The sequence below is a fragment of the Citrus clementina genome, unplaced genomic scaffold, assembly GCF_000493195.1.
Source record: "Citrus clementina cultivar Clemenules unplaced genomic scaffold, Citrus_clementina_v1.0 scaffold_7, whole genome shotgun sequence".
NCBI classification, from domain to species: Eukaryota; Viridiplantae; Streptophyta; class Magnoliopsida; order Sapindales; family Rutaceae; genus Citrus; species Citrus x clementina.
Window position 1 is genome coordinate 12,926,891 of NW_006262075.1, and position 17,827 is coordinate 12,944,717.

At 34.3% G+C, this 17,827-nt stretch overlaps 3 protein-coding genes across 3 annotated transcripts; all 3 read left to right on the plus strand.

Moving 5' to 3' along the window:
- The first annotated feature begins 2,000 nt into the window (after window positions 1–2,000).
- On the plus strand, window positions 2,001–5,862 carry LOC18036741 (probable leucine-rich repeat receptor-like protein kinase At1g35710). Its single transcript, XM_006427372.2, has 4 exons — window positions 2,001–2,397; window positions 2,633–2,794; window positions 2,891–2,965; window positions 3,677–5,862. The coding sequence occupies exons 1-4, from the start codon at window positions 2,001–2,003 to the stop codon at window positions 5,860–5,862; spliced, it is 2,820 nt and encodes a 939-aa protein (XP_006427435.2).
- Window positions 5,863–9,694: 3,832 nt separating this feature from the next.
- Window positions 9,695–13,609, plus strand: LOC18036539 (probable LRR receptor-like serine/threonine-protein kinase At4g36180). Its single transcript, XM_024181174.1, has 5 exons — window positions 9,695–10,028; window positions 10,275–10,433; window positions 10,531–10,605; window positions 11,545–12,831; window positions 12,951–13,609. The coding sequence occupies exons 1-5, from the start codon at window positions 9,695–9,697 to the stop codon at window positions 13,607–13,609; spliced, it is 2,514 nt and encodes an 837-aa protein (XP_024036942.1).
- Window positions 13,610–15,597: 1,988 nt separating this feature from the next.
- LOC112096940 (receptor like protein 30-like) lies at window positions 15,598–17,523 on the plus strand. Its single transcript, XM_024181175.1, has 4 exons — window positions 15,598–15,943; window positions 16,881–17,036; window positions 17,132–17,222; window positions 17,481–17,523. Exons 1-4 carry the CDS (start codon window positions 15,598–15,600, stop codon window positions 17,521–17,523), a joined length of 636 nt encoding a protein of 211 aa, XP_024036943.1.
- The last annotated feature ends 304 nt before the right edge of the window (window positions 17,524–17,827 follow it).

Genomic DNA, 17,827 nt, shown 5'->3' on the forward strand with positions numbered 1-17,827 from the left:
CAATTTTCAACTATCAAAAATTTGTCTGCCATTGTTTGAATGTGTAATACATAAGTTGATGTGAGTCATGACCTATCAATTAATATTCCATTTGTCTCCCTTATAATGCCTGCAGGATTTTAGAAGGTTGAAATGCCTGCAGGATTTTGTAAGGTTGTAAGGAAATATATTTCATAATGATTGACGAAGAAAGCAATGAATTAAGTATACTTTTTTTTGGAAAAAAAATTATTTGTTTAGGAAATGGATATATGTTTCTCTATAAATTTGGCTGGTGACAAACCTCAAGAGTGAAGCTGCAAATTAATTAATTACAATTGGAAATATCCTAATGATCAAGTTCTCATTTTGCATAGCATTAGCATAAATGCATGGATATAAAATCTACTTGGAAAGTGAGAGGATTGGTCTCTGGACTACCCTTACTCCATGTTTGGTTGGAAGATATGATATGAGAGGAGAGAAATGAAAAGGAAAGAGAGAGAGAGAGAGAGAGAATGAGTGGAAAAGAGGATCAATATCATTTTCATTGTTTGGCTGAGCATAAAATTCATATTTCTTCCTTTATTTTCTCCTCCTCTCCTCCTTTCCTCTCCTCTCCTCTCATTTGTTTCTTCAAACCAAATACGCTTACATTAGTTTGAGGAAACTCGTAATTCTTAAGGAGTGCGAACTCTACATGGTCTTGAATGAAACTTCATATGTGTAAATTGTTGAGAAAAATGAAGTTGTTGATAACAATAAACTTGTTTTAAAAAATAATTTAATGTTAGTAGAATGTGTTAGGTGTTGTAGGTGAAGCGGAATGAGTTAAGTTGATAATTAGTGTGATGGTTGAGAATTTATGTTTGTGGTTACAACTAAGTTTTGGGTACTATAAATGCCCTTGTCATTTGTGTTGCATGTATCAAGTTCAAGAAGAAAAAAGCATAAAAAGCAAAACAAAGATTCTGAAAGTGATTTATGAGAGTGTGAATTGTTTTTGTAATATTCTCGAGCTTTCTTTAATAGAAAATTTTGTTTTATCCTTCAAATTCTCTAACATAAATACGCCGTGCACTTTTTCTTTTCCCTTTTCTCTAAAAGAAAAAAAAAATTCAGTTTATTTTTTCCTGTGATTAAAAGATCCCAACCGTTAAAATTAGGTGTTCGGTGTTTGTTACCGAGTGTTCCACATAATGCCTCAATGAACTATTCTTGGCAGGAAATCTTCAGTTCAAATTATACTGCAAATCGGGTGGCCTTCTTGTGATGATCAGATGAGGCTACAATCAAATAGTCAATACAAAAGCATCTACAAGCTTTGTGCCAACAATGATCAAGAATGATAATTAATGAGACACAAGCATGTGAGTCTTCAAGGAGCAAGAAGACAAAGTACTATAAGTTAGTATTCAATTGTATTGGTCACTGATGAAATCATTAACCATTGATCAATTTTTACAGTTAGTGATTACACCTATACGTAATATAAATATTGAATGAAAATGAATAAATTAAATATAGGCTGGTAATTTCAACATTCTCTGTGCATGCAGTGTTCATTCTTTAACAATAATTCTATACATACATACATACATACATACATAGATACATATATATATATATATATATAGAATTATTACGGCCACTCGAAGCTCAGTCTATTATTATTTCAACGGCTTCATTTTTATTTTTATTTTCCATATACGTTTAATGCTGATGTCATGTTGAAGGCTAGAGCCGGCCACTTTTAATTTAACTATCGAAAATCGTTTACGGCCATTGTTTGTCTGTATGACCTATCAAATTATAGTTCATTTGTCTCCTTTTAGCGCCTGCAGGATTATAGAAGGTTGTAATAAGAAAATATATTTTTCCAAAAAATTGGCGGAGAAAACCACGGGTACAATCTTGGCAAAACATGTACTTGTTTAGCAAATGCATTTATATTATTCTATAATTTGCCTAGTGACAATTTTCGAGAGCGAACCTGCAAATTGCCAGCAAAATCAGTTACAATGGGAAGGTATTTAATCATATTCAAGTTCTCATTGTGGGTCGCAATAGCTTTTGTTCAAATGCATGGACTTAAAAGCTGCTTGGATAACGAGAGAATCGGTCTGTTGGAAATCAAGACCTTCATAAAATCAGTCAGTGATATGCAATTTGCAGATGCCATTCTTGTTTCATGGGTTGATAATAGAACCTCCGATTGCTGTAGTTGGGAGAGAATCAAGTGCAACGTCACCACAGGTCGGGTGACGGAACTCTTACTCGATAGTGCAAGACAAGTCAAATCTGATGACTTTTCTGATGGACTTCCAATTATAAATATGTCCTTATTTTTTCCTTTCCAGGAACTGCGCGTGCTTGACTTAAGGAACAATAGATTTGAAGGTTGGGAAGAGAATAAAGGTAAAATGTATGAAAGGTCAAATATTTGGATCCAAGGTTGTGCTGATATTTCAAAAATATGAAGTCATATGTGTGCATTTGTTTCCGAGTACACTGAATATTTAATTACTTTTATTTTCTTATCATGTAACTACCATCACCTATACAAATATCGATCGGCACAAATCTCATATCACTGTTGAATCAAAACCCCTTTAAATTTTGGTTCCAATTACTAATGATTTTTCTTTTGCAGCTAATTACAACAACAATGGGAGTTTGAAACAATTGAAGATTTTAAATATTGGTTTTAATTCCTTCAGTGAAAGTCTAGTACCACTTTTGACTTCGCTAACTTCGTTGACCTCTCTATTCCTCGAAGGCAATAACTTAGGTGTAGGCTTCAAGCCTATGAAAGGTATGTTTTAAGATTTGGTTTTTCTGAACATCAACCATCTTACTCTTATAATACATAATTTCCCATCCTTCATTTTTTTTTTTTCTGTTGATGTAGTATTACCAAATTTGAGAAATTTGGAAGTATTGGATCTATCTGGTAACGGACTAATTGGTTCTTTAACAATGCAAGGTACCGTTATATTTTACTTACGGTCAGAATTTCACAAGTTGATCTTTATTATGTCTAACATACAACATGAATTAACACTAAAAGTATTAGCACACTTTAATAGCCTAAGTTCAACTACCAAAATCAATAGAGCTCTACTATTAGCTTTGAGTTTTATCCAAAATAATAATAATAATGAACTGAATCGATCCCTGTTTGTGTTCAGCTCGATTAGATAAAATCTTTCCAACCGATAACTTCAGTTGTTTTGACACCTTTAGTTGTTTTCGAGTTAAATAAGAGGTGAAAAACTTGAGCTATTGAACAACAAATGCAGAGAAATGAATGCAAGCACAGAATAATAAGCAGAGAATAATCTTTTTCGTTGGCTTTCATCTTAACGTATACAAAGTTCATGTCTTGCCGCACTATAAAGAAAGTACTGTTCACAGCCGTAATTTAAGTACAACGGCTACTAAACTTTCAATCTAAAGATAGTACTGTGTTTTGGGATATTCATCTTGATCTTACCTTCATTTCCTCCAGACTATTCTTGCTCACTTGCTGAGTAACCTAAAATGTCACTAAATATTTTCCACGCATTAGATCGAACACCTGACTCATTTCATGCACATGATTGATGATGATATAGTCATTCAGGCATTAGGTCGAACACCTGATTCATTTCAACAAACACTTTGGTCTGTCCAACATTTTTCCATTTCCTTTCAGGAATATGTGAGTTGAAGAACCTTGTTGAGTTGAATCTCAGTTGGAATAAATTAGATGGAAGTCTTCCTCAATGTCTCAGCAACCTGACTTACCTTCGAGTTCTTGATCTCACGTCCAACCAGTTAAGTGGGAATTTACCGATATCCGTCTTTGCTAATCTCACATCCCTCGAATATCTATCACTATCTGGCAACAATTTTCAAGGATCATTCTCTTTAAGTGTATTAGCTAACCATTCAAGACTTGAGGTTCTCCAAATTTCAAGATTACAGATTGAAACTGAAAACTTTCCATGGCTGCCAAGATTTCAATTGAAAGTGCTCAATTTACGCCGCTGCAACATTAGTGGAACCATTCCAAGTTTCCTTCAATATCAGTATGACTTACGATACATTGACCTCTCTCATAACAATTTGGCTGGTACATTTCCGACTTGGTTACTACAGAATAATACGAAATTAGAATTCCTGTTTTTGTTCAATAATTTCCTGAAAGGACTTCTTCACTTGCCCGACTCGAAACGGGATTTGCTTCATCTGGTTATTTCCAACAACAACTTCATTGGTATGCTTCCGGATAATTTTGGGATGATCCTTCCGGAATTGGTGTATTTGGACATGTCACAAAATAGTTTTGAAGGCAGTATTCCTCCTTCTATGGGCTACACGGTAAGGCTCCTCTTTCTGGATTTGTCTTCCAACAACTTCTCAGGAGAATTACCTAAACAATTTCTCACCGGTTGTGTCTCACTGGCGTTCATGAACGTGTCACATAACTATTTTGGTGGGCAAATTTTTCCAAAATACATGAGTATGACCCAACTGGCGTGGTTATATTTGAACGATAATCAGTTTACTGGGAGGCTTGAAGAGGGATTGCTGAATGCTCCTTCATTACATATCCTAGATGTGTCCAACAATATGTTATCTGGTCAACTTCCTCATTGGGTAGGTAACTTTTCAAATTTAGATGTTCTTTTAATGTCGAGAAATTCTTTGGAAGGTGATGTTTCCGTTCCACTGAGCAATCTTCAAGTTGCTAGAATTCTTGACATCTCCGAAAATAAGTTATATGGGCCACTGGAATTTTCCTTCAATCATTCATCATCACTATGGCACCTTTTCCTACATAATAATTCTCTGAATGGTTCAATTCCTAGTGCATTGTTCCAGAGCTCCCAATTAATGACCCTCGATTTAAGGGATAATGAATTTTCAGGAAATATTCCGCCTTTGATCAATGAGGATTCGAATTTACGTGCTCTTCTTTTGAGAGGAAACAATCTGCAGGGTAACATTCCTCAGCAATTGTGTCACTTAAGGAAAATTGCTATTGTTGATATTTCCTATAACTTGCTTGATGGGTCAATACCTTCATGCTTCACCAATATATGGCCGTGGATGGAAGAGGGTGATCCTTTTAATGGATTTGTGTTTGGTTATACATTAGTTGTAGAACATTTTCCTGCAATTAGCGCTTATTATAATTCTACTCTTAACTTGATATTTTCGGGAGAAGATAATCGAGAATTAAGACAACGAGTAGAAGTAAAATTCATGGCAAAGAACAGATATGAATCTTACAAGGGTGGTGTTCTCGAGTACATGACGGGCCTGGATTTGTCAAGCAATGAATTAACCGGAGAGATCCCTTCAGCAATCGGATACCTTCAAGAGCTCCATGCACTGAATCTGTCACACAATCACTTATCAGGTTCTATACCGAGGAGTTTTTCTAATTTGAAAATGATAGAGAGCATGGACCTCTCATATAACAAATTAAGAGGCCAAATTCCGCTTGAATTGTCTGAGCTAAACTATTTAGCAATTTTCAATGTGTCATACAACGACTTGTCAGGGCCAACTCCTAATACAAAGCAGTTTGCAAACTTCGATGAAAGCAATTACAGAGGAAATCTGAATCTCTGTGGTCCAGCAGTTCTGAAGAATTGCAGCACTGACCTACCACCACCGCCACCAATGACGCCTGCAGAAGAAGATGAATCTGCAATTGATATGGTGGCATTCAATTGGAGCTTTGCTGTATCGTATGTGACAGTTATAGTGGGGTTGTTAGCACTCCTTTTTTTGAACTCATACTGGCACAGGCAATGGTTTTTTTTAATTGATGCATGTATTGACTCATGTTTCTATTTCTGGTACAAATATGTACATTACCAGCAATGACTTGGGCAGTCGTAAGCACTGTTTCTTTTTCTTTAAATTTTTTTCCTTAAAGTGAATAATTTATTATTACCAAAGAACAGTTCAATTGGTTAGTCTTGTGCAATGAAAGCATGAGAGGTGGTGTGTCTTGAGTGAGGGTGTGTGTGTGTGTGTGAGAGAGAGAGAGAGAGGCCCGTGGGGGTGGAGTGGTGGTGGGGTGGTTGGTTATTGAATATAGTCAATATACTCACATAGGATCTTAACTCTTAGATTTGGACTGCTACCATGATCGCTTAGCCAATGTTGTTTTAAAACAATTTTATTTCGCTACCCACCAGAGTTCGAATTCTAGGGAGGTAAGGGGCCAAAAATTAATTTGGGTTATATACACTCTCTTATCTTCTAAATAAATAAATAAATAGTAATGATATTTGACTTCCTCATTTTCTCTCACCAACCTTCAGTTTTCAATTAATCTCACTTATTTTCATAATTACCCTTATTAAATAATAAAACAAATACAATTCTAAAAACTCCTGCCGCCAAAGTTTGAATTATAGGGAGGTAAGGGGCCAAAAATTAATTTGGATTTTATCCACTCTCTTACTTTTTAATTAAAAAAAAAGAGTAATGATATTTGACTCCCCTCATTTTCTCTCCATAACTTCCACTTTTTAATTTATCTCACTTATTTCAAAATTATCCTTGTTAAACAATAAAAAAATAAATTAAAAAATAAATATAATTCTAAAAGCCCTAGTCACCTTCAACTACACTCTCACCATGTCAAACCACCACACTGCTAGTCCTTAGTAGTCGATTGACCCTACTAATAATTTCCCACAGCCGTCGACTAAAACCTCTAATTTATTTGAATTGATTGTTTTTGTGATTGATATGATAGTATCAAAATTAAAATAATATAAAAAAGCAAAGAATTATTTTAATACAAGAATCAAGAAACTATAAATTAATTGGAATAAATGATAAATAATGAAAAAGGAATAGCAATAAAGTGGCTAAGATTAGAATGCACAATAAAGAATACTGGCTTGCGATGGTGGCAAGGGTGGTGAAAGGTGACGAGGGTTGTGTCTTTTAATTTCTCGTTTTTCTTTTCGAGAGAATCATAAGTGTGCATTTTCTTTAATTTGATTTCCTTTTCAACATGTACATTGCTTTTTATTTTTATTCCATAATCAGGAGCTTTAACTCTACAATCTAAGGTAGCTTTCTTCTCATTATTGGATATATATCCTCTATATATTAGTGGTACATAGGCCCAAAGTACTTAAGGATAACTTCATTCTTCAGGGTCGTTGATAGTTATATCTTATTATATATCCACGTAAACTAATTAATATACAAGATATAAGAATCAATGCAAACAGTCACTTACTCAATTTCAATTTTTAACTTAAATTGCATCAATAACAAATCTTAAGTCAAAACAATGAAAGAATTGTCATTTATGCTCAAGGTAATTAAGAATCATAATGAAGATGAAATCAACATAAGAATTAAGTATAAACAAAGACAATATTCATCTTGTTCAAAGAGTTACATTCATTGTTAATCAAGTTCTTACCATTGGCAAGTGAATCATCAGACCAAAAAAAGGCAAAGAATTAAGACAAAACAAAAAAAAATTTATGGTATGTTCTGTTTTTATGTTTTTAATTTTCTAAGTCTTCCTTTGTAAAAATTATAAGCGTGTTATCAATAAAAGCTCCTATCTTTTTTATAATATTTTCATGTAACTATTTTTTCTTTTTTTCTTTATTATTCTATGTTTCAATACTAAACTGAATTGAGGTTTAATATTGAAACATAGAATTAATAATATAGAAAACAGAGAAAACTTACATGAAAATATTAATTTTATTTTTTAATAAGAACAATTCTGTAATAAATACTATTAATTTAAAAGTGAGGGTTGATAAAATAAATTAAGGGGGTCAAATATCAACCTGATAAAAAAAATATAAATAAAAGAAATCATAAAATTAATTTGGTCTGCCTGGCCTACGATCATGGCTCCGCCGGCGGGCCAGTATTGAACTCAATAGTAAACTTTATAAACTGGGCCCAGTGAGAAGTTGCGCTTGGCCCAAATTAATAATTGCTATCTTTAATTGAGGGAGATACGACGTTCAAAGCAAACTAATTCGCTACATCTATCAGCAAAGGAACAAATATAATGTGATTTAACCACAGCACAATTTGATAGCATCGGGAACGTTGCTTTTCAATGGAGACTTTCTTCATCATGGTCTCACTTTGGATTGTTTAATAGCTTCGGTTCAAATGCATGGATCCAGAGGACGTTGCAGGGAAACAGAAAGGACCCTTTAAACCTACTTCACTTGCTTAAAAATATAAGCTTGATGCCTTTCCACATGATAAGCCCACGTCATAAAGACTGGCCTGTGCTCGTGACAGCTGACAAGAGTGATAAGAAAATTATTTCACATCGAGTGACTTAAAAATTAAAGTTTTATATTATTCTGAACTAATTTTAAGTATGTATTAGATTCATTGAATTTTATGCCTTCATTTACCCAAATTCAAGTACTTCAAAAATAAAAACTGAAAAGAAATTGAAACTAAGATGGGTCGGGTCTGAATTCGGGTTTTATACACGCACGTATAAATGTATGTATAAAAACATTCTCAAGTGTAGATGCCCTCATTTTTTTTCAATGCGGATATACTATTAAGCCGTGAAGTGAAGTTTAATACGTTTAAAACTAAAATAGTAATGAGCACTAACAAAAAAAATTAAAGGTAAGTAATTTTATCCCCAATTATTTAATGAAAAAAAACTATATATCTAAAATATGCCATGCATTTTTATTTTTTTTAAACAAAGAAATCTCCATTTCACTTTTTGTCTACGTGATCAAACTATCGCATAGTTAGAATTAACTTGCTGAATGCTTGGTGCCAAGCGTTTAACAGAATGCCTTAATGAAGTATTCTGAGTGGTAAATATTCAGTTCAAAATATACTGCAAATTAAATGGCTTTCTTGTGATGATCAGATGAGGCTACAATCAAATGGTTGATACAAAAGCATCTAGAAGGTTTGTTCCAAGAATGATCGCGAATTATAATGAGAGATAAGCATGTGAGTCATCAAGGAGCATGAAGACAAAATATACTAAGAATTAGTTGTCCTTTGTATTGGTCACTGATGAAATCATGGCCTTTGATCAATTGCTACAGTTGTTCGGATTTTGCTTCTTTATGTAATATAAATATTGAATGTAAATGAATCAAATGCAGGCTGGTAATTACAACATTGTTCTCTGTGCATTGCAGTGTTCATTCTTTAGCACATAAAGTCTGCATTTTTTTCATCTCCCATTAATTAAGTAGCCACGGTCTATCACATTAAGGATATAGATGGTGTTACATCACAAGCATCTTTATCCCATGACAGCTTTGAGCTTGAAGTTCGGTCTACTATTATTTAGATGGCCTCATTTATATTTATATTTATAATGCTGATGTTGAAGTCTAGCCGGCCAATTTTAAACTATCAAAAAATTTGTCTGCCATTGCATGTCTGTGTAATAAGTTTATGTGAGTCATGTGACCTATCAATTCATATTCCGCTTGTCTCATTTCGCAAAAAAATGGACGGAGAAAGCCATGAAGTACACTTTGCAAAACGCAAAACATTTACTTGTTTAGCAAATGCACATACGTTATTTATCATTATAAATTTTTCTGGTGACAAACTTCAAAGAGAGAAGTTGCAACTGGCATGCAAGCAAAATCAATTACAATGGGAAGGTTCTTAATTATCAAGTTCTCATTGTGCGTTGCAGTAACTTTTGTTCAAATGCATGCACCCAAAAGCTGTTTGGATAGCGAGAGGATCGGTCTTTTTGGAAATCAAGGCCTTCATAAAATCAGTCAGTGACATGCAGTATGCGGATGCCATTCTTGTTTCATGGGTTGATAATAGAACCTCTGATTGCTGTACTTGGGAGAGAATCAAGTGCAACGCCACCACAGGTCGGGTGATGGAACTCTCACTCGATAGTGCAATACAAGTGGACTCTGATGACGTTAATGATGGATTTCCAATTATAAATATGTCCTTATTTGTTCCTTTTCAAGAACTGCACGTGCTTGACTTATCGGACAACAGATTTGAAGGTTGGGAAGAGAATAAAGGTAAAATTTATGAAAGGTCATTGCATGCTTTATTTGGATAAATGTTAGATTTGAGTTCTATTAATTTTTTAAAGATTTTGAGTCATATGAGCATTTAATATCGTGTACAATAAATATTTAATTATTTATATACTTTTATCTTGTAACTACCATCAAATATAAAAAGATCGGCACAAGGCTTTGATCACCATTGAATCAAAACCCCTTAAATTTTGGTTCCAACTGTTAATGATTTTTCTTTTGCAGCTTACAACACCAGTAGGAGTTTGAAACAATTGAAGATTTTAAATATTGGTTATAATTCCTTCAATGAAAGTCTAGTACCACTTTTGACTTCGCTAACTTCGTTGACCTCTCTATTCCTGCAAGGCAATAGTTTCAGTGAAGGCTTCAAACACAACAAAGGTATGTTTTAAGATTTTGTTTTTCTGAACATCAAATAACTTACTCTTTTTATATATAATTTCCCATGAGATTTTTTTTTTCTTTTCTGTTGACGTAGGATTAGCAAATTTGAGAAATTTGGAAGTGTTGGATCTAAGCGGTAACAGAATAACTGGTTCTTTAATAGTGCAAGGTACCATTACGTTTTACTTATTGTCCCTTTCTCCTTGGAGATGGAATTTTGTAAGTTGATGTTACATTTACATACATCATTAATTCACATAAAAATTTTAACACATTATAGTAGACCAAGCCAAATTACTAAGCAGATATTGTCTGTTTTGGAATCCTATTATAACATTTCACATTATTAGTGAGTGAGCGTCCAAGGTAGTTTATAAGTGTTGAGTTGTCCTAGCTTAGTATACGTGTTTTAGATTATAAATCCCAAAAACAATTATGTAATGGGCTATGTGCCCGAAACAAATAATATCTACTTCTTGGGTCCAGGTCGTTACACTCATAAAAGTAGTTCATAAGTTTCGTTTATTATAGGATATGTCCCCTTGAAAAGTTATTTAATGTCATTATATCATTAAATTAGTTATTATAATTAATGAACAGAACTTTTTTCCGTTTATCAATAAACCTCTCTACTCTTAGTTATTTCTAGTTAATTAAGAAATGAAAAACTTAAGCTATTGAACTACTAATGCAGAGAAATGAATAAAAGCACAGCACAATCTTTTTCATTGCCTTTCATATTAACAATACAAAGTTGATGCTTCCTACTCAAGAAAGATAATACTGTTCACAGCCGTAATCTAAAATTTTAAATATAAGGGCTACTACCCCTTTCAATTTAGTGGCTTATATCAGAGTGTCCTTCGCAAGGACAGTCACATGACTACTTATTCATCTTGATCTTATCTTCATATCTTCCAGATTGTTCTTGCTCACTTGCTGAGTCACCTGAAATGTCACTACATATTTTCCAGGCATTTGGTCGAACAACTGATTCATTTCGGACATATGATTGATGATTATATACTCTTTCAGGCATTAGGTCGAACATTTGATTCATTTCAGCAAACACTTTTGTTCTATCTAACTTTTGTCCATTTCCTTTCAGGAATATGTGACTTGAAGAATCTTGTTGAATTGAATATCAATGAGAATGAATTCGATGGTCTTCTCCCTCAATGTCTCAGTAACCTGACTTACCTTCGAGTTCTAGATCTCTCGTCAAACAAATTAAGTGGGAATCTACCATTATCTGTCATTGCTAATCTCACATCCCTTGAATATCTATCATTATTTGATAACCATTTCCAAGAATCATTCCCCTTAAGTGTATTAGCTAACCATTCAAGACTTGAGGTTTTCCAACTTTCAAGATTACAAGTTGAAACTGAAAACTTTCCATGGCTACCAAAATTTCAATTGAAAGTGCTCAATCTACGACACTGCAACATTAGTGGAACCATTCCAAGATTCCTTCAGTATCAGTATGACTTTAGATACATTGACCTCTCTGATAACAATTTGGTTGATACATTTCCCACTTGGTTGCTACAAAATAACACCAAATTGGAAATCATGTTTTTGTTCAACAATTTCCTGACAGGAAATCTTCAATTGCCCAACTCCAAAAGAAATTTGCTTCATTTGGTTATTTCCAACAACAGTTTCATTAGTAAGCTCCCAGAGAATTTCGGTTTAATCCTTCCAGAATTAGTGTATTTGGACATGTCACAAAATAGTTTTGAAGGCAGTATTCCTCCTTCCATGGGTTACATGGAAAGGCTCCTGTTTCTGGATTTGTCTTCTAATAACTTTTCCAGAGATTTACCTAAACATTTTCTCACCGGCTGTGTCTCATTGGAGTTCATGAACCTGTCACATAACTACTTTGATGGGCAAATTTTTCCAAAATACATGAACTTGGCCAAACTGGTGTTTTTATTTTTGAATGACAATCAGTTTACTGGGAGGCTGGAAGTAGGATTGCTGAATGCTTCTTCATTATATGTCCTAGATGTATCCAACAATATGTTATCTGGTCAACTTCCTCGTTGGATAGGTAAGTTTTCAAATTTAGATGTTCTTTTAATGTCGAGAAATTCTTTCGAAGGTGATGTTTCCGTTCAACTGAGCAACCTTGAAGTTGCTAGAATACTTGACATCTCCGAAAATAAGTTATATGGGCCTCTGGAATTTTCATCCAATCATTCGTCACTTCGGTACCTTTTTCCGCATAACAACTCTCTTAGCGGTACAATTCCAAATGCATTATTACAGAGCTCCCAATTAACAACACTCGATTTAAGGGATAATGAATTCTCAGGAAATATTGCGCATTTGATCAATGAGGATTCGAATTTACGTGCTCTTCTTTTGAGAGGGAACAATCTGCAAGGTAATATTCCTGAGCCACTGTGTCATTTAAGGAAACTAGCTATTGTCGATATTTCCTATAATACTCTTAACGGGCCTATACCTTCATGCTTTACCAATATTTCGTTGTGGATGGAGAAGGGTATGCTTTTACTGGATTTGTAATTTGGCATGATATCGCTGTACAATTTCCTACAATAGGGAATTATTATAATTCTACTCTTTCCTTGGCACTGCCGGCAGAAGATAATAGAGAATCAAGTCAACGAGTAGAAGTAAAATTCATGGCAAAGAATAGATATGAATCTTACAAGGGCGATGTTCTCAAGTATATGACGGGTCTGGATTTGTCAAGCAATGAATTAACTGGGGACATCCCTTCAGAAATTGGGTACCTTGGTGAGATCCATGCTCTGAATCTGTCTAACAATTTCTTGTCAGGATCTATACCGAGGAGCTTTTCTAATTTGAAAATGACAGAGAGCATGGACCTCTCATACAATAAATTAAATGGTCAAATTCCCCCCGAGTTGGGTGAGCTTAGTTTCTTAGCAATCTTCAATGTTTCATACAACAACTTGTCTGGGACAGTTCCTAATAAAGGGCAGTTTGCAAACTTCGATGAAAGCAATTACAGAGGAAATCCGTATCTTTGCGGTCCAGCCGTCCGGAAAAATTGCAGCAGTGAGCTGCCTCCAACACCAGCAACATCAGCAGAAGAAGATGAATCTGCAATTGATATGGTGGCATTCAATTGGAGCTTTGCTGCATCTTATGTGACTGTAATATTGGGGTTGTAGGCGATCCTTTTGTTGAACTCTTATTGGCGCAGGCAATGGTTTTTTCAGTTGATGCATTTATAGATTCATGTTTCTATTTCCTGCACAAATATGTATTTCACGGGCACCGGCTAAGGCAATCATAGATTCATTGGCTGGCCTGTTTTCTTATTTGTTTTTCTCTTTGTACTTTTAAAGTGAATAGTAACTGGTTGCTTCTCGTTGTCATTGTTAAGCCTCTCAGATAGCAAATTTCGAGGGATGGTTTTTCCTGAACATATGAACTAGACTAATTTGAGGTGGTTAAACTTGAATATATAACAACCACTTCAGCGGGAAGATCCAAGATAGACTGTCAAAGGCCACTTCATTACTGGCCTTAGATTTATCCAACAATATGCTCTCTGGTCAACAAGACATTTCAAACAATCTAAAAAATTGCGACGTAGCATCTCATCTCTGTTTATAAAAACTTCCAATAGTTCTTTTTTCTTCAAAACTAAGCAATCTTTACTCTTTCCAAATCAGTCGTGGCGTCGTTTGGCAAAGTAATCATAGACAATATCAAAGAATAAAATAAAATAGAAGTACTTTTAAAGAATGTCCATGGTAAAACCTAAATTTTTAAATTTTGTAGTTAAGCATGCAGAATGATAAAATGTTAAAGAATAATTTTAGAGTAGAAATTTACCATCAGTTATTGCTAACCTCACAGCTCTTGAATATCTCTCTCTTCCCGGTAAAAACTTTGAAGGCTTATTCTCATTTACTTTATTGACTAACTTTTCAAAGCTCCAGATATTTCAACTGTCAACAAAAAACAGTACATTTCATGTAGAAACTGAAACATTCCCCAGGCCACCAGCATTTCAACTGAAGGGCAAATTTTTTGACCTTAGGGTTGTAGGTGTACTTTTCCCTCATTGACATTTTTGGACCTGTCAAATAATAATTTTGATGCGCAAATTTTTCCAGAATATTGGAACTTCACTAAATTAGTTAGGTTATATGTGAACAACAACCTCTTCGGTGGGAAGATTGGAGATGGTCTAAACAAGGCCAATTCATTGAACTTTTTGGATGTATCCAACAACATGGTATCTGGTCAAATTCCTCGTTGCATTGGTAGACTTGTCAAGTCTTTGGTCTCTTCAAATGTCGAAAGTAATAATGTAACAATGAATGTGATAAGACATGATAAACTGTACCGTTCTCTTTTTTCGTTTAATTCTCTACTTTTGATCGTTTCCATGAGTAACAAACCAGAGCATTCAGTTTTCTGTATACATGAACAGAAACCAACTCCTTTGAAATGTTTAATGACACAGAGCCTATAAAAAACAGGGGATGACAGAACACTCTTTTAACTATCAGAGCATTCTGTCGTGATGAATGAAACAGAAAGCAAATACTCTTAACTAACAAGCATAGTAGCTTTCGCCACTTCAGCTTGTACATCATCCCCCAAGTTAACTAACTAACGAACATAACAGTTTTTTAATCACAGTCCAGGGTTCGGTTACCTGTAAACTTGATACTTCATAGAAAGCATTTTTGATCACCAGTGACCACCACCATATAGCATTTAACTAAATAAACAAAATTTTCAAACAATTTCACTTTTTCATCTTCACGCTTTTACCACTCAACTCTCCGCCCGTTGGTCTCTAATAATTTCCACCTTTGACGTCAATATTTCAACAAGTGGACCTGGTCAGAAAAGATAGACTTGACCCAATTGCATCACCAATAATGACATTTCCTTATGTTTGACTGGTTGCTGATTCCTCAATCAATCAAATTGCAAGTCTTTCCTGGATGTGATGATAGTGTTCCAAATAGAATAATCATTTTTACTCATTGCTACACATTCTTTATTACGAATTTAATTGGATATATAATTTCAGAGTAAAGCTCATGATTCTCGAGAACAAATTAAAGGTTGCCCTCCAATGGAAACTTTCTTTATTAAGTTCTTCACACCGTTCGTTTTAATGTCTTCGATTCAAATGCATGGATACGATGGTTGCTTGGAAGAGGAAAGGATTGGTCTACTGGAGATCAAAAGGTTCTTTATATCAATCAATGGTGGTGAATATGCAGACGAAATCCTTACCTCATGGGTTGACGATGGAATCTCTGATTGTTGTGATTGGGAGAGACTTAAGTGCAACGCCACCGCAGGACGAGTGACGGAACTCTCACTCAATCGTTTGAAGCATTACAAGAGTTCCAACCCTAATAACTCTTCTGATGGAGTTATAATTCTGGATCTGTCATTGTTTCCTCCTTTTCAAGAACTGCAAAGCCTTGACTTATCTGAGAATTGGTTTGGAGGCGTCTCTGAGAGTAAAGGTATGTACATCACTTTTTCCCCCCTGTCTGAGCGATTTGCGCCAAAGATGACTTGATAGCACCCAAAATACAGGAAAATGACTTTACTGTTCTTTATTAACTGTGTTTGTAAAAATTGACTCTAGCTTCTTTATTTGCGCCAAAGATGACTTGACTGCTGGACTATTAGGAAATTTCTAAAAATTGATGTGACTCTAGCTTTTCTATCTGTTCTGTCAAATTGATCTTGTCAAGAGACCGACAAGCGAGAATATTCTCTCAGCCTCAGGTACAGAATTACGTAGAGCACTAAAAGCAGCTATCAATTGAGCAACACCACAAATTTCGCCAAAAACAATACGTTGGTTATAAATCATAAACCACCTACTCTGTAAATATGAGTGAGATTCAGATCTGGAATTAAAGTTCGGGACTGTTTTGCTGGGGCTTGAAACTGTTTTGCGACATTGTAAATTATCTTTTCAAGGTTTTCGCCCGAGCGAAAAAGTCCCAGATTTTATTTCCGGAATTTCATTTTAGATTGAAAAATTTTCTTTGTGAATATTATATGGGGACATGTTTGTTGAAAAAATCTTGCGAGTATCGGAGTGTTGTTGGAAATTTTTAGAATGCTGTGTTTGAAATTTTGTAGTTGAATTGCTTTTAATGAAAATTGAGTATTTTATTAATTAATAATTACTCCACTTAAGCGTCACAGTCATTTAATCCTCAAAATTTCGTCATGTCTATGAATTGTAGGGATTATTGAGTCATAGATAAAAACCAGTAAATATAACCACTTCTTTTCCCTCATAATCAGTGTTTTAGCAACTTCCTGATCAATTCCCGGAGTGCTATTTTTTTTTTTTAAAGTAAAAACTTATATGAGAAAAGCCCAAGAAAAATATAAAATAAATCTTGAGTTACTAAGTATTGCATACATGCCTTTACTTTGCAGCCTACAATAGCTCTGGGAATTTGAAGCAGCTGAAGATCTTAAATCTTGGTAATAATCGCCTCAACGACAGCATATTATCGTATTTGAATACACTGACTTCACTTACCACTTTGATTCTTTGTGATAATTCCATTGAAGGTTCCAGAACCAAGCAAGGTACATTTCCAGAAGATATGCTATATCATGCAATTTATAATCTTAATAAGCTAATTAATTTTCACAAAGTACATACTGTCTATCTAAAAATGCAGGATTGGCAAATTTGAGATACTTGCAAGTGTTGGATCTAAGTGGTAACCCAATAACAGGTCGCTTCATAGCAAGGCTAGGTGAGTTAGTGTGGTTTGAATTTAATTAATTGCCGAGCACTTATATTTGGACAAAAAAAATTGACAAGACACTAACAAAATGAACTATAATACCGTATTAGTGAAAAAGACGAAATAATCAATTAACACTACAATACCAAATGATTTAATAGTTTATTTTTGTCAGTTTTTAGTCTCTTTAATTAGTATTTTTCTTCATGCTACAAAGCTTCGACACAATACCCCTGAAACTATTTCTAAAGTAATATAAATTTTCTTTTTCTCAACGCAGGTTTGAGCAGCTTGAGAAACTTGAAAAGATTGGATCTAAGTAATAATTATGGATTTACTACACCAAGTCAAGGTATACCCTAAAAATTAATTTCCTATTTTTATTCATTTATTTTTGTCATATTTTTTTTCTTAATTATTTGAATTTTACATAGAATTTAGATCGTTGAGGCTTACACTACTCTATTGCCTTTTATCACATTTACATTTAACTTAAACCAAGCAATCGGTGGCATCTAGGGATGAATCTACTCACAAGGTAAAGCATGAAGTCAAATGACCAACAAGAAGCTTTTTCCCTTTAAATTTGTATTTGTTGTCATTTTTTTTTTTTTGGCATTACATGAT